Source organism: Aulonocara sp. 'chitande type north' Nkhata Bay, linkage group LG16 (genome assembly GCF_057382095.1).
Source record: "Aulonocara sp. 'chitande type north' Nkhata Bay isolate Kocher_YH1m ecotype deep benthic linkage group LG16, A_spYH_male_GT1.1, whole genome shotgun sequence".
Lineage (NCBI taxonomy): Eukaryota > Metazoa > Chordata > Actinopteri > Cichliformes > Cichlidae > Aulonocara > Aulonocara sp. 'chitande type north' Nkhata Bay.
Genome location: NC_141359.1, coordinates 5,057,032 through 5,079,687, shown reverse-complemented (window position 1 = coordinate 5,079,687; position 22,656 = coordinate 5,057,032). Strand labels below are relative to the sequence as shown.

Genomic DNA, 22,656 nt, shown 5'->3' with positions numbered 1-22,656 from the left:
GCAGTTTGTCGCTTATTCTAGAGTTGTGCTCAAGTTAATTAACGGTTAAAAGCTACAGCCAGCGCGAGTCTGGCTGATCTATGGAGGGCAAAGGCGTTGAGCTTGGAAGGCCGCACGCGCTTACACAGCACTTATAAGATGTTATTCTTGGTGATTTTGTGCTTAGTCATGTTTTAATATGTTTTAAGTAGAAGTAGCTGATCCAGCAATATTCATTTAATATTATATACTTGATTTAGAGCAATACACACTGATGGTCTGAGTAAATGAAAGAGTCCTTGTAGCTGCCATGTTGTGTCTTAGCAGGGTACAGACGGTTCCAGGAGACGGGGGCAGTCAGCGTCTGCCCTCGGGAAGGAGACAATGTTATTCTTTGTGTTAAATAAAATTGTCAACATTGATTGTATTGCACCTGTCACTACGCATGAAGGGGCGTTCTAATACCCTGATTTCATAAAACTATGGTGAGGTGTTTTTTGAGACGAGATCTGAGACTGTCTGCATACAGTGTCCATCTCCCACGTGTGTGATCATTAAATCATCGTTTGACTCAACCCGACCGGACCAGTGTTGTTATTGTGGGTTTTTCCTCTGGTGTCCATCCCCAATATTTTGAACCTTAACAGTAGGCACTCATCAACAAATACACGTAGATTACTTAATTTGATAGACTACTCATACAGTAAAAACCTAGAAACTACAATATTCTCTTTAGACGCAGAAAAAGCATTCGACAGAGTTAACTGGAAATTTCTATTTGCAACTTTACACAAATGTGGTTTTGGATCCTCTTTCATAAACTGGTTAAAAATATTATATAATTCCCCAACAGCTTGTGTTAGAACAAATGACCAGACATCCTCCAGCTTCTGTCTCTTGAGGGGCACCAGGCAGGGATGCCCACTCTCCCCTTCACTGTTTGCAATTTTTATTGAACCACTAGCAGCAGCAATTAGACAGAATTCAGTAATTAAGGGCATAAAATGCAAGAACGTGGAACATAAAATCAGCCTTTATGCGGATGATGTGTTACTCTTTCTCCAAAATTCACAAACCATATTGGTTTGTGAATTTTGGAGAAAGAGTAACACTCTTTCTCTGGGGTGATTGAATTGATAAACTCTTTTGCAAGAATATCAGATTACTCAATTAACTGGTCAAAATCTACAGTCCTACCGATTAATTGCTCCTTCCATAATTCCTCTTCTACACCACTACAATCGGGAAATATAAAATATTTAGGTATTAATGTTTCTCCCAAGCTTGCAGATCTAACTAAATTAAACCATATCCCACTTTTAAAGAAGGTAGAAGATGATCTGGCTAGATGGAAATGTCTACCCATATCACTCATGGGAAGGGTTGCCGCTATAAAAATGATGGTCTTACCAAAAATAAATTATTTATTCTCAATGATCCCAACTAAACCGCCACAAGATTGGTTCAGATCTCTAGATTCATATATGTCCAAATTCCTTTGGAAAAATAAACCCCCACGTATAAGCTTAAAAACACTACAAAAGACCAAGGATAAAGGAGGACTAGAACTGCCTAACTTTCAGCACTACTTCTTAGCCAACAGGCTTCAGTTTATCTCAGGATGGCTAAAACATACCCTCTTAGATGAACCTTGGCTAGACGTAGAACAAGCACTTTGCAATAATCTAGAAATCTCAGACCTACCATTTATCAGCTCAAACATCAAAAGACATGAATGCTTTAAAAGCATCAACATCAGCTCTTCTCTGACAGCATGGTGGGAGTTTCTAAAATTGACGGCGTCTTCATTAATCCCATGCAAACGTACACCTATCTGGAACAACCCTGACATATTACAAAACAATAATATGATAAACTTTTCAGATTGGAGTGGTAAAGGAATCAAATATTTAGAACATATACTAGAAGGAACAGAATTTATTTCATTCGACGGACTAGTTACACAATATGGGATCAACAAGAAAAGATTTTTAGAATATCAACAAATTAAATCCATAGTAAAAAAGAAATTTAAACCGGGTCAAGTTGAACTACAAACACCACCAAGTGTGGTTCAATTTCTTACTCTTAAAACCCCCAAATTACTATCCAAAATATACAGAATGCTTTCTAAAACAGATGAATCAAACAGATGGATTTATCAGTTAACTTAGACCTAAACTTCTGGTCTCAGATTTGCTTAAAAACCTTTCATCTAATTAGAAATCCCAGTCTTCAATTAATTCAATACAAAATATTACATAGAGTGCACTATACAGGTCATCGGATGTTCAAGATGGGCTTTTCGTCTACCAACAACTGCTCACACTGCCAAACCAATTCACCGGACAATTATATCCACGCTCTTTGGTTCTGTCCACCAGTTCAGAAGTTTTGGCGCGAGATATGTGAAGACTTATCAAAGTGTCTGAAATGTAACATTCCAACTTCCCCCTTAGTGTGTTTGTTGGGCAGCTTAGATAATGTCACTTCAGAAAAGAATATCGCCCATATGGTTTTCACTGCCCTATGCATAGCCAAGAAAACAGTCCTCATGAACTGGAAAAATAAAAATAATCTTAATTCTAACCAATATAGAAATTATCTATTAGATTACATTAGTCTTGATACAGCCTCTGCCACCACATCAGATCAATTGCTCTGGGCTCCTTTGATCAGCTCCATCACCTAGTGGGGGTGGGGGGTCATAGTTTGGTCCCGCCTTCACTGTTGTGATTGGTGTGGGGGTAGGGACAGGCTTAGAGCATCGGGGGGTTCCCCGGAGGCATCTTCCTTGGGGGGCTCAACCCGGGGTAGCGGTCATGTTCGGTTAGGGCTAGGGGAGGGTCTGTGCTGACGGACATGGGTTACTGACCTGGTAGCCTGTCTGCCCCTGGGTGGGCGTGAGGTTCTGGGGGGGCACCGTCTCTGGGCTGGGGCCCGGGCCGGGCCTCTGGGGCTTGGGTCCTGGTTGGTGTGTTGCCGGGGTTGTGGGTGGGTGGGTGGGTGCATGGGGACCCAGCCCTGGAGCAGGGTGCCGCCGGTGCATCGAGCCACCTGGGGGTCTCTTCAACTGGTGGCGGAGATTGTCACATCTTGCAGGAGCTTTCCTCTCTTCGGGAGCTCTCTCTGCAGGAGGGGGAGATACAGGAGAGGTGGAGGAAGATCTCAGCCTGGGTGTTTATTGTCTTATGTAGTCTGGAAGATGAGTGGATGGTGGGGTGGGTGCAGTTTTCTCTGTGGTGGGGTTGGGTGGACTGTGCAGCAGGGTGGACTGTGCACTGTGGACTGTGCAGGACTGTACAGGGCCCGGGAGGCGCTGCTCCACTGGGCCCCGGTCTGGATGGGCCTGGGCCCCCTTTCCCTGGCGGGTCGCGGAGTATGGGGGTGCCTACTGGGGTCAGCAGGGGAGCTGGCCCCAGGGTGGGGTCACTTGCCCCTCCCTTCCTTCCCTCCCCATCTCCAGCTGCCTCCCTCTTCCCGCTCCACCACAACCACCCACACATGCAGGACCTTGGAGTAGGGGTATGTCACCAGGGTGCAGAGGAGGCTACCCCCAGAGGGCTAGCAGGAGGGACCATGCGCTTACCTGCTGCTCTCTGGCAGGTAGCTCCATGCCCTCCTGGGTTTTAAATGCACCTTAGAACACACATGCATCAACACTACAATGAGCGGGTGGAGGGAGATTTGGAGTCTTCTCTCACCCCCGTTCTCTGCGGCCTGCTGGAGCGGGGGGGCTAGGAGGAGGAGTTGGCTGTCCGACTGCGGTCTGGAGTGTGGGGCCTCCCTGCTGCTGCGGAGTCGGGGCGGTCTGCCTCCCCCCACCGCAGGGAAAAGGGTAACACCACCTGGGTCTGGGTGCAGTTCCCCCCTCCAGGGGCAAGGGTACCTAGACCCGGTTTGTAAAGTATGCTTGGGGAGTGTGATCGTGTGTACAGCGTCTCTTTATGTCTGTCTCCACGTTGGTTGAGTGTGGAGTGAGTGCATATGAGAGCATGAGGGTGGGAATGGATGTTTGTATCTGTGTGTGCCTGTATGTCTGTGTCTATATGTCAGGTTGGGTATCAGACGCCACCTCTCTGGGGACATCTCAGGCCCTCCAAGGTTTGGAGGCCTATCTCCCCCTACCACCACTTCCCCTGCCAGTGGCAGACTCCCTCAGACATCGGTGCGTTGGTGGTTCTTTGTGTCCGGGGGTGGGCGTCCAGGTACACACCGGCTCACTCCTTGGCGGCCGCTTATCGGGGCCTGGAGCCTGGGGCTTGCTCGGGCCACTTCTGAGGTGGGGTGCCCCCGGCCTCTCGGCCTGGGGCTCGGTCACTCAGGCACAGCTGGCTGCCGGCGGAGCTCACGGGCGCGTCACTGCAACTCCCACTGGCTTCTGCTCCGCGGCTGCTGAGTGAGCCCTCATCTGGGACTCTCCTCAGCTCTTTCTGGGACAGTGGCGCGGCTGCCCCTCTGTTGGTCTTCCTTGGTCTCTTGTGTTCTGGGGGCCTCTGGATGTCTGGAGTTTTGATCTCCTCCATACCTGCTTCATGCCCTGGAGGACGGGGCTGTGGCCCCCCCACACCCTCTAGCAGATCATTACATGAAGGAACCTTTTAAAAACAAGCGCGTCCATGCTCACAGGTGTACACACGGGTGATCACACCCACAAACTACACCCTTTTTGGCTCCTACCTCAAAGCACACTGTGTTCTGTTGATCTTATGTGCTGCACAATAATGTTTAATATTTAGTATTTACTGTCATATTCCCATATATCATTGTGATGTTGTTTATTCTATTACTCTTGTTCTCTTCTGCTTGTTTTCTTTTTTCTTTCTCAGCAGGTGATCCAGGTGATTGATATATGCATTTTTTTTTCTCTGCCCGTTCTGTTGGTTTTTGTCTTTTGCCCTTCTCCCCCGTCCCTCTTCTCAGCTGTTTCTCTTTCCCTCTTTCTTTCTCCCCTTCTTTCCTCCAGTCAAGTCTGTCCCGTATTCAGCAAGTGAAAATAAAATAAACAATAAAAGATGAATCAAATGGACCATTACGGCAAGGCTGGGATGGTCAGTTTGGTAAAGTAAATCCGTTGGGCATCTTTCTTTGCCTTTAGACAACAATTCTGATGGCAAAAGAGCCAAACGGGACAGGCAAAAAAAAAAAAAAAACATAGCAAAGGGCGGCTAATCTCAGGAATCTGAAGTATAAAACATATTTAGAGTTATTTATCTTTTTTTTCTTTGCTACATAATTAAATATATCTTGCTTCATATATTTGATATCGTCAGTTTGCATTTACGATGTAGAAAGTAGTAAAAATAAAGAAAAACTATTAACCCTTGTATGGTGTTCGGGTCTGTGAGACCCGTTTTCAGTTTTTCTCAAAAGAAAAATTAAACAATTAATTATTTTTTCAACCTGAAATTCATTGGCTTTGGCTTATTTTCTCTGAAGAACATAAATCTGAACTAATTTTCAATGACCGCATACTGTACCTCCCCCCACGCATTTACATTACATACAAGGTGTTCGGGTCCACTGGACCCAGGTCTAGTAAAAGTGTTGAAAGTGCAGGTCCTGTGTTCCCATACTCTGTCTTCCTCCTTTCTGGTGCTGCTGATAGTGTTTTCTTCCCCTCCTGCTCCGCACAAAGTTGCAACATTGTTGAAAATTCAACTATCAACACCGTCTGCTCTGACATTCCCGCACATTTTACCCTCTTTCTTGAGGGATCCAAATTTTATTTTCTCATACCGTGTCCCACCTGCAAATTAGGGGCATAATACTATAAATAAGACTTTGCCAGTGTGGTTCTTTATCACAACTGATCAAGATGGCAAAAGATTATCTGCTGCGAGGGCCATCCAATTGATTTTGGAAGAGAGAGGGGCTTCGGATGATGATGTTGACAAAGAGGTTTCAGAACATTTCACATTTCTGAAAATTCAGAGTCTGACAGTGACTTTGAAGAAGAGGATGAGGTTGAGCACCATTTAGTAACAAAATGAAGACGAGTACCCCATCTGCTGCCAGCTCCAGGACCAGAACAAGCCCACCAGACAGCAAGTGAAGAAATAAGGATGTCAATAACTGGTGAAATTGAATGGTCTTCTTGCCCAAGAAATGAGCCACCCTGCAGAGCTGCTACTGTGATAAGCCAGGGCCAACACGGCTGAAGTTACTCATGTGCAGGACATGAAGTCTTCATTTGAGCTTTTCATCCCAGATTCCATCCAGAAAATTATTCTGGATTGCAGTAATCTAGAAGGAAGGTGTGTTTTTGGAGAGAGGTGGAAGTAGATGGACCAAATTCATCTAAGAACCCCAAAGGCCTACTTTGGGGTTCTTATCCTTGCAGGAGTTTTCAGGTCCAAAGGGGAATCCAAAGAATCCTGTGGGATGCAGAAACCGGCACGAACCTTTCCGTGCATCACTGTCTCTGGAAAACTTCCACAAAATTTCCAGGATTATCCGTTTTGATAACCGAGACGACAGACCAGCTCGACGGCAGAGAGACAAGCTAGCTGCCATCAGGACAGTGTGGGATAAATGTGTGCACCACCTCCCCCTGTTTTACATCCCTGGGCCTAATGTCACCATTGATGAGCAGCTGATCCCATTTAGTTGTAAAACATATTGCTTCACGTGTAAATATGTTGTGTATTTCCACTCACTCCACTTGATTATAACTTATTCATTTTTTATAACATTTTATAAAAAAACCCCCAAAAAAACGAGAAGCACATTAATTCATAAATGTGATCTAACAAAGGTAAAGGGAAAAAATTAACCATTTTTGCTGTTCATATGTCTTGTAATTGGGATGAAGTAAATATCTGTTGAGTAATTTAACATAAAATTGTTTGATAGTGTTAATTTGGAAGGCCAAAACTCTAGCGGGTCCACCAGACCCATGAACACTGGCTGAGTAACAAAAATATGAACACCACACAAGGGTTAAATGAGAAGGTGTGTCCAAACATTTTATTTTGCCCTCCATCACTGTAGCAATCAGAATTATTGTCTGAAAGCCAAGAAAAATGCCCAACAGGTTTATTTTCCCATGTAAACCATTATGCCTTTTTGTATGCTGGTCCACTTGACTGTCATAGTTTATCTTTGTTATTATTATATATATTATATATTTTAAGTTATTGCAATCACAACAGACAGGACCAGGGGACAGGAAAGAGAAAGAAGAAGAAAAGAGAAGTTGGACAGAGAGTTAACAGAAGGAGAGTTAAAGAAATAAAATAGAGGAGAAGAGGGATAGAAAGAGAAAAGACAGTGAAAATCTGCTTGATCACCTGCCGACAAAAAACAAGCAAAAACCAAATAAGACACTAGAGAAACCACAGCAACAACCGACAAGGTCCTCTTTTCTCACCTTTTCCACCATAGATCATTTATTTAACCCTGATTGTAACAGCTCCCAAAGAAGCCCACAGACTCGCTCTGTGAGCAGTTTGCAGACCACTTCAGGGGAAAAGTCAGCGCCATCAGAGCTGATATTTTATCTTCTCGTGATATGATTAAACACATCTGAGGGCTCGATTGTACCTGAGGAGACACTGGACAGCTTTGTCCTGGTTAATGCTGAGAACCACCACATGTCTTTTAGATCCAATCCCCTCTTCACTCTTTAAAACACTTTATGGATTTTTTGAGGCTGAGCTTTTATACATGATGAATTGCTCTCTTCAATTGGGTGTCTTCCCTGCTGCCTTTAAAACGGCGGTGGTGAGGCCCCTTCTGAAGAAGAGCAATTTGGATTGTAATGATTTTAATAACTACAGACTCCAACTCACCATTTTTAAGTAAAATCTTAGAAAAACTTGTTTTTACTCAGATTACTGATTTTCTCAATGATAGACAGATCCTGGAGATATTCCAGTCTGGATTTAGGGTGAACCACAGCACAGAGACGGCTCTCCTAAAGGTTTTAAATGATCTTAGATGTAACTGGGACTCCCAAAAGCTCTCAGTCCTGGTGCTACTGGATCTAAGCGCAGCCTTTGATACAGTAGACCACGCTGTTCTTTTAAACAGACTGAAACACATGGTGGGCCTCTCTGGTGCTGTACACAACTGGTTCACTTCCTGTCTCTCTGACAGAACTTTTATGGTGAGTACGGATACATGCTCCTCTAAGATCCATAGAATGACATGAGGTGTGTCCCAAGGGTCGGTTCTAGGCCCTGTACTTTTTAATTTGTATATGCTCCCTCTCGGCGGTGTCATCAGGAGGCATGGAGTGAACGTCCACAGTTACGCTGATGACACTCAGCTGTACATCTCCGTGTCTCCTGATGACACCAGACCAATGGATGCCCTTTTTAACTGTATTTTAGATATAAGATCTTGGATGGCAGAAAACTTTTTACAGCTTAACCAGGACAAAACTGAAGTTTTAATTGTCGGTCCCGAGGCTCAGAGAGAGAAACTCTTGTCTAAATTAGAGGCATTTTCACTATGTCCTTCGCTACAAGTGAAAAACCTGGGTGTTATTTTTGACTCTGAGCTTGGTTTTATCCCACATATTAAACATGTGACCAAAATTGGATTTTATCATCTAAAAAATATAGCCAGAGTCCGCCCTATTCTCTCTCGGGCCAACACGGAGATGCTGATGCATGCTTTTATTACCAGTCGCATTGATTACTGTAATGCCCTGCTCTCTGGTCTTCCTAAGAAGAATATTTCAACTTTACAACATTTACAAAACTCGGCAGCTCGTGTGCTGACGGAGACCAGAGGGCGGGCCCACATTACACCGGTTTTAGAATCGCTGCACTGGCTCCCCGTGTGTTTCAGGATCGATTTTAAAGTTCTTTTATTGGTTTTCAAATGTCTTAATGGTCTTGGGCCTTCTTATCTCTCAGATCTGCTTTTACCATATGAACCCTCGCGGACCCTGAGGTCCTCTGGTACTGGCCTTTTGATTGTCCCTAAAGTCAGGACACATACTCACGGAGAGGCAGCTTTTCAGTGGTATGGTCCTCGTCTGTGGAACAGCCTGCCGGAGGAGCTCAGGGCCGCAGAGAACGTACATGTTTTTAAGAACAGGCTCAAGACCCACCTTTTTAATTTAGCTTTTACTTAGCGTTTATTTATTTTATGCTTATTTATTCTATCCTGTTATTCTATTTATATTATCAATTTAGGTTTTACCTAATATTTATTTATTTTATTCTTATTCATTTTTTGTCTTCTTACTCTATTTAGATTTATACTGTATCCCATTCTTATTTACTTTATCTTTTTATCCTGTATATATTCTTATTAGGTCATATCTCCAGTGTTTCCTCGGAGGGGGCTCTCTGCACCGGGGCTGTGACCGACCGTGGCTGCTGGGGCTCTGGGGGTCCTCTCAGCCTGGCTGGGGGGCTTCTTTGCCTCCCTCCGGCTGTGTGCCCAGCCTGGTGGCTGCGGTCTGTGACCGGCTCCTGGTGCAGACGGCTCCCTGTGATAGTGTTTCCTCACCTGGCTCATGTGTGCCCAGCCCAATTTTACTCTTTAAGTGTGTGTGTGTGTGTGTGCGGGGGGGGGGGAATGTATCCATGATCATTTATGTTAATGAGAGTGTGGGGAGTGAGTTGGAGGGCGATGTGGGGTGGGCTGCTTTTAACCATGTGCTACATTTCTGTATGAAAAGTGCTTTATAAATAAAGATTGATTGATTGATTGATTGATTGATTGATTGATTGATTGATTGATTGATTGATTGATTGATTGATTGATAAGCTTAAGAAACAGTAAATAATAGATATTGAAGGTTACTGAGCAGCATACAGGACTAAGGATATGTTTAGAGGCAGCAGCCAACCAAGAAAGTGTGTCTGTGAGTACCTGTTTTTACACCTGTGTGAACGCTCGTGTGTACACCTGTGTGTGTGGGCGGACTTGTATTCATAAAGTTTCTCCTTGTAAGCGTCTAATAGTAGTGGGGAGCTATAGCCCTGCCCTCCCAGGACATGAAGGAGATCCTGGCCTCAGACATCCAGAGGCCCCCCAGAGCATGAGAGCTCAAGGAGGACCACTGCTGGGGCAATCCCGCCACCCACCTAGAAAAGGGCTGAGGAGCGCCCCAGGCGGCCATGTTTTCCCGTGTCCACCCCTGGTAGAGCCATCATTGTCTGAACTATTCTCGACTCACCTGAGACTAATCCCTGGCAATCTGTGGGAGGGTATTTATGAGCTGTCTCTTCTGGGACAATTCACCAAATTACCCATGTTGGTAACAGTTTTTCTCTTTTCCATGTTCCATGACCAAGATGGAGTACTTACCTCCTCTTTGTGCTAGAGTTTCCTCATCGTGCCACTGATCTGCTCGTCCTTCTCTTGGATGCTGGTCATCACTAACTGGATTCACTCCACAGTCTGTCTCTCTGGAAAGATCTCTTCACCACACACCTGCCTGCCCTCCTGCAACTCAGGTCAGCCCATCATCACTGCACTCTCCTGTCCACACCACCCGGACCTTCACCTTGTCCTCCAAGCTTTAACAGCTCAACCTGCCAAGTAAGCAACCCCTTAACCTCCATTCCTTCCTGGCTGCTTTTCATGTACCCGCTAATTATTATTTATTGTATTTCTTATAAATGTATTTTTTTAATATTTCTGCTGTACAGCACTTTGGTCGGCCATGTGTTGTTTTTAAAGTGCTATATAAATACTCTATGGTATGGTAATTACCTTCTCCTCTGTTCACAGTTCACAGCACGCTAAGGTCATCACGGCACGAGTCCGTCTCCATGTTTAAAGCTGTTGCTCTCACTACACATTAGATCGCCACATCACAAATCCCTTCTTGTGTTTAAACCTTTGTTTATAGTTTTAAATAAAGCTTGTGAGAAATTCATTCAGCTGTTTCTGTGTTTGGGTCTGTAGACTGCAGTAACGTACTGGCCCTCCTAACCCTAACCCTTGAATGCTCCAATTACCACGAGAACTGCTGTTGTCTTTACCCGCCACATCTTCTCGAGTTCTTCTTTCAGCCCTTGGTATATTTCTTCCTGATGTTGCTATCACTCAGTATCGCTAGGGAATCAAAAACTGTTCCTTGTAGAAAACCAGTTCCCAGCAGTCTTGGAATTCTTAGTCTGCCTGCCTATCAATCCTGCTTATCCATTTATACACTCGCCCTACAATCAGCTGATTTCAGTTTGTTTTCAGTTTACAGGGAATAGCTATGCAGTCCAGACATCACCATTTATCTCGTCGTTTTGTGTAACAAAAACACAAGCGGAAAACTGCAGCTGGGACAGAGGCAACCGCATTATGCCACTAACATAACTTCTTTGCAAGCATCTGCCAAGACAGCATGCTAACGCTAAGCTAGCCAAGAACCCAGTGTGAAAGCTGAGTGAGCAGCCAAACCCTTAATTTCAACAGGTAACAAGCAGATGAGCAGTCAGGCTGCAGCCTCCCTTCTTACCTGTTCATGTTTCTAAAGCAGGATCACTGTGGTGATCGCTTTTTTGTGCTGGTTTTCATCTTTGCTTTGTGCGGTTAGCTTTGTATTCTACTAAGAGAAAGATCTTAGAAATGTGTGTCCTCATCAGGGTTTTGTGTTGGTGTGCCAGTTGTAGCCCCAAATTTATTTTGTTAAATAGCGATTATGAGACAGAGTGTTTCAGCTATTTTACAGAGTAACATGAAAGCAATGTAATGAGTAGTAATTAAGTAACGTACTGCAATACTTTTAAGAAAAGTGTTCTGTGTAATAAGAGTAATAATGACCTTTTTGAGTAACAACTCCAGCAATGGTCATAACAAAGATATCCCCAAAACTTCTACAGACGGACCCAACACACTGTTGTTGTGTTCACGTTTGGAAGTGTTTATTGTGGTTTCACACATGCAGTGTCTCTCTGTTCAACACCCAATTCACCAACTTTGCAGACGGGCCTCAGCACACACCCTCCTCTCGCTCCGGTCTCTGGCTTCACTTCACAGATCATCACGACCTGTGGCCTCAGCTGGCACCGCCCCCTCAAACTCACTGCACCATCTCTCCCCTGCAGCTGAGCCAGGGACCACACCTCTGCCACAAGTGCCTACTGTGGGATGATTGGCTGCTCCAGGAGAAGTCTAAGTTTCATGGGATCTTGTTCAAGAGTAAGATGAGAAGGCAGAAAGAGACTGACAGACAGATCAAAGTCAAGTCAAGTCAAAGTCAACTTTATTGTCAATTCTGCCACATGTACAGGACATACAGAGAATAGAAACTTCGTTACTCTCAATCCCTAGATAAAATAGAAAATGAACATTTAAATATAAGAGTGATTAAAATGCAAGTAAAATATTTTAAAGTAAAAAAAATTAAATAAATATAATACAATTTTACATATAACAAGAAAGCTATACAATATACAATATAATGGGTAAATGACATTGAGTGCAAACCAGGCAGAGTAGTGCAAATGGGCAAATAGTGCAAATGGAGATTTGGTAATGTACGGTATGAGATAGTGTAACACAAAGTCTTATGAGGTAATGGCAGTCCAATGCTCCACAAAGTGACTGGTAACTGGTGCAGGCCAGTGAGTGAGTCAGAGAGTGTGTGTGTGTGTGTGTGTGTGTGTGTGACAGAGTTCAGTGAGACCGTGGAGGAGAGAGGGGAGAGGGGGCAGAACCGGGAGGGAGTTTAGCTTCCTGACAGCCTGATGGATGAAGCTGTCCTTCAGCCTGCTGGTCCTGGCCTGGAGACTCCGCAGTCTCCTCCCCGACGGCAGCAGCTTGAAGAAGCTTTGCATTGGGTGCGTGGGATCAGCCGCTATGCAAAGGGCTTTTTTAGTGAGACGGGTGCTGTAAATGTCCTGGAGGGAGGGGAGAGAGACACCAATGATCCTCTCTGCAGCTCTCACTATGCGTTGGAGGGTTCTATGACAGGACGCGTTGCAGGCTCCAAACCACACAGTGATGCAGCTCGACAGGATGCTCTCGATGGTGCCTCTGTAGAAAGTGTGCATGATGGGGGCTGGTGCTCCTGCTCTTCTTAGTTTGCGGAGAAAGAAGAGACGCTGCTGTGATTTCTTGGCCAGTGCTGTGGTGTTGTACGTCCAGATCTTTGTAAACACACAAACACACACACGCGTGCGCACACACACAAACACACACACATTAATATATTTGCAAATATTATTTTGTTCTATTTATCACAACTTTTCAATTTTTGTATTTCATGTATGAACTGTACATCGTGTAGAGTCTGAGTGGGTAAATTACTCAGGGTAATGTAAACATTGTACACAGGAACTCAAAGCCAGAGGACAAAATAAAACTTTATGTGATTGGCTGGGTATTAAGACCTTGTTGCTGTAGGGTATGTACGTTATTGCAAACCAATATTTTCATAACTTTCCGAGCTTTTTTGCATTGTAAAAGAGTAAAAGTGGTAAAAGAACTTGGACAAGAAAATTGCAACTTCCGTTATGGTTTTGTAAGACCTAACCAGCTTCCTCATTTTGGTTTAGCAGTAACACTAAATAAATGTCAGCTGCAATATTTTAGTCAACTCAGCAACAAATCAGAAACTTTTACTTCCTCTCTTTTAGTCGGTTCTCATGTGAGCTCTTTGGTACAGAGCTTCTGTTGCAATCTGGGGAAGAAGTGTCATCTTTTACCTACTGCATATGTTAAAAGAGGCTCCCAAGTAGGACGTGAAGGTGATTTGGGGCTTTAGGAAGAATGGAGACGGCAATGAACAGGACAAGGAATGAGGTCACATACACTCAGAGTAACCCACTGTTTGACATGTCACTCAGCAGGAGTGATCTCTACAGCCTTCAGCCTGATGGTAAGTGCTAAGACAGTGAGTGTTACTTCTTTCATAGAAACTGTGTTGAGATTTGGAAAATAGTTATCTGTAACATTTGTCATGTTAGAATGAACGTGAAGGCCTAAATCCCTGATTGTTTTACTTTTTAATTCCAAACCTTTGGTGCTGTTGTTTCTGAAAATGTGCCTAAACTTATCCATAATCCTTAACTGGCCATCAACAGTCTCTAAAGCTGGAAATGCCAATTAAGAGATATTATTTTCTTCCTGGTAGGTTGTAACTTTTGAATAATCCATATACAAGCTGCTCCTGAAAAAAACCTCACTGGAAACATTATAGTATCATTTAACAAAAAATAATTTTTCAATTTGCTATAGTAACCAAAAATTTCTCGTAAAGTAAGAAACACTGAACCATCGTGAAAACCAATTTCAGCCTCGATGCGACCAAAGAAAAGTTTGGACTGAATAAAAACATGAACAGTGGAGTTAAGTGGCACAGGCTTTATTAGACTTGATGACAAAAACAAAAAAATCAGCTTCCTTAAGTTTTTTACGCCAGCTGCCTGAGCGGGTAAAAAAACAAACAAACAAAAGCTGCTGTTGACAACAGACAAAACAATATTGAGTTTTTTGTCTTGGAAGAGAGTTTATTAAGACTCCTGAAACAAAAAGGAACGACATAATGGCTTAACTGAATATAGAGCAGTTCAAAGAATAACTTACAGGAAAGTACAAGAGCAAACAAATCATCTAAAAAACAACTGTGGGACTCTGAAAAACACAGAAGTAACCTGAATACTGGCAAGAGGAAAATGATTTGATTCAATTTGAATGAATTCTGGGGACTGCAGTGACAAATGTACGATTCTGTTGCTTCTAGTGCTAGTAAGTAAACTTTATTGTCATCTCTACTATATACAGTACAGGATATAGAGAAACGAGGCGAGGCTCCGGTTCCACTCAGTGCAAAAGACAAACAATAAATATAAGAAGAGAAATAAATATACACTTTAAGACAAAGATAAAAGGATCAATAACAGTTAAAATTTACAATTTACAGTTTGAAAACTGCAACAAAACCCATTTTACACCCACTCTAAATCAAAAATCAGTCTAATGTCATTATCTAATGTTATTATTTACCATTATTATTATTATTATTATTATTATTATTTATTACATACATATGTACTTATGTTTTAAAGCACCGGTCCCCAACCTTTTTTGTTCCACGGACCGGTTTAATGTCAAACAATATATTCACAATAAGGTGTCGCAGATAAATACAACAAAATAAAATGATAGGACCGAGACAAAAACTGTGGTATTTTGTAAATATAATAATAAACGCAAATTGTGTAATTGTGTAATTTTATTAGCAGCGTCCTCCTGAAAACAACATTGAGAGTAACATCCTCCTCTCTGCCCCTTAATGCCCTCTGGTCGCTATGGTAACGTGGAAATATTTCTTTCAAAATAAGACACACAACTACAACACGGGAAAAGACCCAGGGAAACCGAGTTAATGATTAAAACCCCAAAAACCATAAATTTCACTCAACTCTCGCAGCCTGGTGACAAATGACTCACAGCCCAGTACCCGCTGATTTAAAGTACTGTCAGTGCTACAGTGGCTGTCATTCTTAAACCTGGGACAGAGTGAAATGGCAACCTTTACCAGCAGGTGGTGGCAGTGTTTCATATTTTCTTTCAGTGACAGCAGGTTTGCTCATTAAGAGGTTTTCCTCGATTCAAATTTAAAAAACGAAATAAAGAAAATGACATGAATGAAAATTCACTCAAAACAGCTCCTCATATGCCAACTATGGAAAAGCATCTTATGGTACAATCAACAGAGCTTTTAAAATACTGATGTTTTAAACATGCATAAAAAAAGCAAGCAGCAGGAAACTCGCATCAGGACTACCAAGATGGCGGCGCGCACAGACGCAGCGGCCCGGGGCTCCTACATTTTTGCACTTTTGGTGGTATTGGGTACACTTGGGTTTTAAGGGGTATTTATTATTTTCTTCATTATTTTATTTACGGGTTGTACGGAAGCCCCAAATGCAATTTCATTGTTCTCTGACAATGACAATAAATAAATAAATACTAAATTATCTCTTTCTTTCTCTCTTTCTCCTGCTTTTCTCAAACTCAACATTTGTACTCAGTAGTAGTAATTTGAGTACTAAATGCCTGAATACAACCTCCTGCTTTGATGACAGCCTAGAAATAGAAACTGTGTATTATCCTTGGAAGCACTGAAAGCAAAGTGATAAGTTCCTGTATTTGGTTTGTGCAATGTATATACTGGCATTATTTTGTTTATTTATTTATTGCTTGACTGATTTATTTGCAGAACAACTTGAAAACATTTGGTTAAATGTTAGTGATTCACTTGTATATATATGTATATATATGCATATATATATATATGGTTTCTTGCTTTTTGCTTGGTAAATGTAGACAAATATTTGTAATAGCTGAATAAATAGCTGAATTTGTGTGTCCAGAAGTGACAATTTGAAGAAGTAATCTTGGTCCAAGAGATTGATCACATAACCCTGTTTGTGTTTCAGATCTGAAGTCATCCAGGCCCAGGAAACTACGGTGTTTTCATGTCATAGTTATTTACCTCATCCTGCAGACAGTCCTTAATGCTTTTCTTCTTTATAAAGGTACAGCTGCATACCATCTCATCTGTAGAATGAAATAACTTATGAGCAAAGACAGAAATAAACTACATTATTTAAAAGTTCAGTGATGCTACCATATCAACAAACACCATGGCGACAAGGTTCAATTTAGTTTAATTTATACAGCAACAAATCGCAACAACAGTTGCCTCAAAGCACTCGATACTGTAGACCCTACAAACACTTCCAGCACAGTTACTCCTGACACAAAATCTCCTTTTTCTATCTGCACACTACAAAACAACAGATAGAAACACACAGATACTAATCTGCCATCACTTCAATGCACACAGAATCCAAACATTAGAATAAATTTTATTATTCAAATCATTTTTCATTCTCGATCCCTGCTCCATCTCTCTGGACAGCAGACATCTAAATACTTTGTTAATCAGTTATTTAGACTTTATAAATGACACAATGACCATGTTATAAATAAATAATTATAAATAAGCATCTTAATCAAGAATTTTTATATTTGTATTTAATGAGGAGTAATGGTTTATAAGTGATGAAGCACTTACTAATACCTTAGTAAAGCAGGTTAGTAAGTTTAGGGTGACATTATTATTAAGATGTGTTACCCATTAACATACATGGGAAGAAAGTATAGTGAAACATATTTGTTCATTTTCTCTTGGTTCCAGTTTTCACACTGGAGGCTTCACTGGCTCGGCCCAGATCAGAGGGGCAAACGTCCAATGATGTTTCTCATGGTTATGAAAGCTTCCAAACTCTCATACAAAACAACAGTCAAGAAACCAAGAACCTGAGACACCACCTATGGACGCTGGAGAGCCAGGTACTCTTCTCGTGTACATATAATGTGACACGGGGCCAATGACACAATGGATATTGAAGATTGTAGGATTGACCCATGGCTGACTTGATCTTTCCTGTGTTGCTCTGGTAGAGCGGATCAATCGCTGCCCCATGTTCTTGGGCAATATGTTGATCCCTAAATTGCCGTTGATGTACTCACTGGCATGTGAGCGTGTGAATGTGACACAAAGAGTTTGGGCATACATAAAGGTGCAATGGGAATGTGTGTTATTTGGTGAATGAGACTTACAGTGGGAAGCGTTTTAAGTGCTGAGCTTATGTAGAAAGGTACTATTTAAGAAGCAGTCCATCACTGAATATACAGCGCATCCGGAAAGTATTCCAAAATGGCCTGTATGGCAGTTTGTCCAGACAGAAGCCAAAATCATGCATGATGATGGGCAGCCGTGCCCCTCTCCACACGCCTGTCTCACACACACAGCGAGCCAACGACAAGTATCATAGTCATAACAACTCTATAACAGAGCTTATCTATGTGCTTTGCTTATAGTGAATCATCTTTATTCTTAATCAAAGATATAAATCAAAGTATAAGTCTGATTAATATGTTAGCTGAGACATGAGCTGGGTAATGAAAATTATTCAGATGTCTGGATTTTTGTGTGCATAGACATGATCCAGCTGCAGCCTCAGTAGATGAGTATCTGTGTGTGGCTGCAGAGATGTGAAAGATAAGAAATGTGCTGCCAGCCCAAAATTATGTTCTGAAAGATTCTGGAAAAGAGAAATGGTACTAAGGGTTGAACAGAGAACCATAAGTCAGATGTGATTTTAATGACAGTTTAATTATGCTTAATACTGATGAGAATATAACCAATACAATGAATGAGAAAATATAATGATGTCATGATTCAAGAAACAACATTTCTTTTGAATCACGTATGTGGAAAAGCCACATAGATAGATGGTAAGATATGGCTGGACATCAGGTAATAAGTTGTTTGTTCCTTTCTCTTCTCTGAGATGAGCGCTTCCAAAGCTTAGATTATATTTATATTATAATACAGCTCGGTAATAAAGGGGTAACAGTAGGGTAACAAGGGGGAAACAAGAGGGTAATAATGTAGTATTTCTAAGTTTTAATATCCAAAGTAATAACCATGTAATGTCCAAGTAATATCGAGGTAGCAACAATGGTTACAGTTGAGTATTATTACCCTGAAATTTATGTAATAGGATAATAAGAAACCCAAAAATTGGGTGTAATAATGTGGAAATAGAGCTAGGTAATAAAGCAGTAATAGAAGGGTAACAAGGACAAAATAAGAGTGTAATAATGTGGTAATTTCTAAGTTATTACCACTCAATTACCAGTGGTAGTTTCTATATAAAAAGCAGGAAACAAAATGCCAAACCGCCTGTTTCCATTTAATAACACATTAATAACCCGTTAAAGCTAACTTAAAGAAGTGTGGTTATTACCTGGAAATATCTCAGGTAGTTTCCATGTAATAAGAAGGAAACAGATGCAAAACCACTTGTTTCTATCTAATAACACATTTATAACTATGTAATAACCTTTTAAAGCACACTTAAAGAATCGTAATGACGACCTGGAAACACCTTTGGCGGTTTCTGTGTAATAAGCAGGAATTTAACACTATGGTCATGATACCTGATTAAAAGAAGCACCAGGAAGTCTGTAATGAACTGGAAACACTTAAACACAAAATGTTAATAATTAAGTTTAAAACAATAACACATATGAATACATATGTGTTATTCTCTGCACAGGAGTGTAGAGGACCCTCCATCATGGCAAAATTTATACATGGATGACAACACATAATATGGTCAATATAGTTAAGGTGGGAAAGAAAGTGGAGCACATTTTTAAAACTGTGATCAGTCGTGGCAAATCATCAAACATCTGCTGACATCTTGGTGAATTGAGTTGTGTAAATCCACAAAGAGCAGTAAACCTAAAAGCAGTAGCCCAGATCAGCTTATCACAGCTTGTACATCAAGAAAATCTACTGGACCCGCAGATGTATTCTAGAAATTCTTGTGAGTTGTGATTCGTTTCTCCACACTGAGCCATTCCAGCTGTCTTTAGGGTTCCCCCATCTGTTGAATCCCACAACGTAGGCAACAGAAAACAGGAATACAGGAAAATAAAAAATATCTCTATCTACTAATATTTTAATATTGCCTTAACATTGCACAAGGCTTAGTCAGCTTTACACAAAAACATCCTCCAAAAAGCAGTTTTTTACTTTCTTGCATTTACACACTACAGGTGTACTTTCTGTGTAGCTGGCCTGTACCACTACACTTGGTGTCTTACACTTCTGTCTTTGGAACGTTTGCCCCCCATTCCTTCTTTCACAGTCTGTCTTTGCAGGTGATTGATGGATGGTGTGCTCATCAAAATAAAGCTAACATTAATCTCAGTGTTATTCCACATTACCTGGACTATATCAATATTCAGATCATACAGAGATTAGTTAAAATATAATATGTGGATGTGCAACCATAGTTTTCCCCAATCGGGAGCTGAGTACTGATTTGTATTTCTATAGATTTGGATGAATGCATTTGTAAATAAGTGTACTCCAATCGCTTTGTGTTTGTGCATGAATTGAACACAAATTCAACAACAATACATGTCAGCCTTCTAAAATCCCTGAGCACTAATCTGAGCAGGAGTACCTTATACACAAAGCTTATTCATCTATAATAATTCCTTTAAAAAAGTGTTTCCATGTTTTTACAGTTTAACATCACAGTCACATATTTTACCAGATTAAAGGCCTGTGTGGCGAGGAAGGTCAGCTGGACAAACTGAAGACCGACCTGAGCCTGCTCAATACCACCACCCATAACCTGGAAGGCAAACTAACAGTCATCAGCTTGAAGCCAGGTCTGTGCATGTGTTTATCTACACAACAACAGGGTAAAGCAACAACTATCACACAGGGCATTGTCTGATTTCAAGCTTTAGATCCACATCATTGTTGTTTAGACAACACTGAGGTTATTGTACTCTGTCCTACAAGTTTTAGAAATGTGGTGTTTAACCAAGAATTTACTTTAGATTGCACTACGTAGCTAAGACTGTGAGGAATTTAATGAGGAATTTCTAGTATTTAGTATTTAGTATTTATTTATTTATTGTCATTGTCAAGAACAATGAAATTGCGTTTGGGGCTTCCATACAACCCAAAAAAAAAAGAAGAAAATAATAAATACCCCTTAAAACCCAAGTGTACATATTTAACCCAGTGTGACTCCAATGCAATAAGACAATACTTAGCAATAATGTTCGTAGAAATTCAGACAAAGACCTGAGAAACATGACAAAATACAACAATGCAACCCATTCAATATTATTGTACTGTGAGATATGATATCAGATATGATAGTTATCTATTTAAGAAAGAGGGGGGGGGGGGCAGGAGGGGGAAGAGAATAAAGATATGATGCACCAATGCAGACCAGTTCATTGCTATTAAGAAGTTGGATATGGTTATTGTCCGTGAGAGGGGGGCAGAGAGTTCAGGAGCCTCACAGCCTGTGGATACAGGCTGTTGGCCAGTCTGGATGTTCTGGCCTGTATAGACCTGTACCTTCTCCCTGAGGGCAGCAGATGGAAAAGGTGGCGCGCAGGGTGATGTTGGTCCCGCAGGATACTGTGCACCCTCCTCAGACAGCGAGTGGGGAAGATATTACTGATCTCTGGCAGACTTGTTCCAATAATTCTGCCAGCTTCTTTCACCACCCGCTGGAGTGCTTGCTGATCGGCCTTGGTGCAGCTGGGGAACCACACTAGAAATCCATACGTCAGAACGCTGCTGATGGCACAGTTGTAGAAGTTCAACATCAGAGATCTGGGAATGTGTGCGCTCCGCAGTCTCCTCAGGTAGTAGAGGCGCTGTTGGGCCTTCCGTACAACTGAGGTGATATGGTTGCCCCAGGACAGGTCCTCGGTCACAGTTACCCCCAAGAATTTAAAACTGCTCACCCTCTCCACCGCCTCACTGCCAATGAAGAGAGGCAGATGGTTGTTATGACCCCTCTTCCGGAAATCTACAATGATCTCCTTGGTCTTTTTGGTGTTTAAGACCAAGTTATTGTCGTGGCACCATGACTCTAGTTGTTGCACCTCTGTCCTATAGTTTGTCTCATCATTGTTGGATATAAGTCCGAGCACTGTGGTGTCATCTGCAAACTTAACAATGAGATTGGACGCGCAGGAGGAAATACAGTCATGGGTGAAGAGAGTGTATAGCAGAGGGCTCAGAACACACCCCTGAGGGGCACCGGTGTTGACCACAAGGGTGGAAGAGGTGTTCTTACCCACTCTGACACTCTGTCTACGGTTAGTGTCTAACCGTAGACCGTAACCAAGATTTATCCTTTAGCATGCACATTAAACAAATATATAGGGTTGCCTTCATTTGTTTGGTAAAATTAGAAACATCCGGACTCAGAGTGATGCCACACAGCTAGTGCTTCTATTGTGATAAATAATTATCGGGTCACTCTAAAAGCTCCTGAAAAGCCTTCAGTTGATCCTGAATGCTACAGCAAGAGTATTAACTGGAACTAGAAAGAGAGACAATATTTCTCTCTTTAATTTGGACTTGAATTTAAAGTCTTCATCTTCACATGCAAAATGAATAACGAGGCCACGCCATAAGAATTTATAGTAAGTTTCTAAAAGTAGAATAGAAGGCAGAGCCTTCAGCTATCAGACCCCTGTATTATGGACCAGCTGCCAGTTTGGATGAGTGAGACAGACACTCTCTGGGCTGTGAGGTCTCTCTCTCGCCTCATCCTCCACCGAGACCCAAGGGCCCCCCACACTCCAGCAGGGGCCCGACAGAGTCAGGGGGGCCAGGTCCTGCCAAGCAGCCGCTGAAAGGGAACCAGTACACAACTGAATACTCAGCCTCTGACATCCAGAACCATCATTGCTCTGCCAGGTGGGGACACCAGCCACTGGCAGGGACTGTGGCGTGGAGAAATAGGCCCCCACACCTGGGGGAGCCTGAGATGTTCTAAAAGAGTTGGATTAGTAAGGAAAACAGGCACACACAAGCATACATGCCCATCCTCATGCACACATATAAACACTCTCACACTTGCCCAACATGGAGACACTCAGAGATGAATGCAGTACACACACACTCACACTCCCCATACACACACTATACTCCCAAGTCCAGACACCAATGCCTCCAGAGGGGCAATCCACTCACAGACCCATGAGATGGGGTAGAGACCACCACACAGCCCTGGTCCATGCAGCAGCAGAGCAGCCCACCAGCCCTGGCTGGAACGCCAGTCCCAGACCCCATGCCTCCCTCCACCAGCTCATATGTGGTGTTGATGCTGGCCTATAGAGCATTTATAGTACACT

At 42.2% G+C, this 22,656-nt stretch overlaps 1 protein-coding gene across 1 annotated transcript in view; it reads left to right on the top strand.

The window, feature by feature from the left end:
- The first annotated feature begins 13,558 nt into the window (after positions 1-13,558).
- The window catches only part of marco (macrophage receptor with collagenous structure), a 28,673-nt gene continuing 19,575 nt past the window's right edge, over positions 13,559-22,656 (top strand). The window contains exons 1-4 of the mRNA XM_086266881.1: positions 13,559-13,765; positions 16,332-16,430; positions 17,096-17,250; positions 20,037-20,154. Of these exons, the coding sequence (XP_086123007.1) occupies positions 13,657-13,765; positions 16,332-16,430; positions 17,096-17,250; positions 20,037-20,154 (481 nt within the window). The 5' untranslated portion in view covers positions 13,559-13,656. The remainder of the gene's footprint in view (positions 13,766-16,331; positions 16,431-17,095; positions 17,251-20,036; positions 20,155-22,656) is intronic.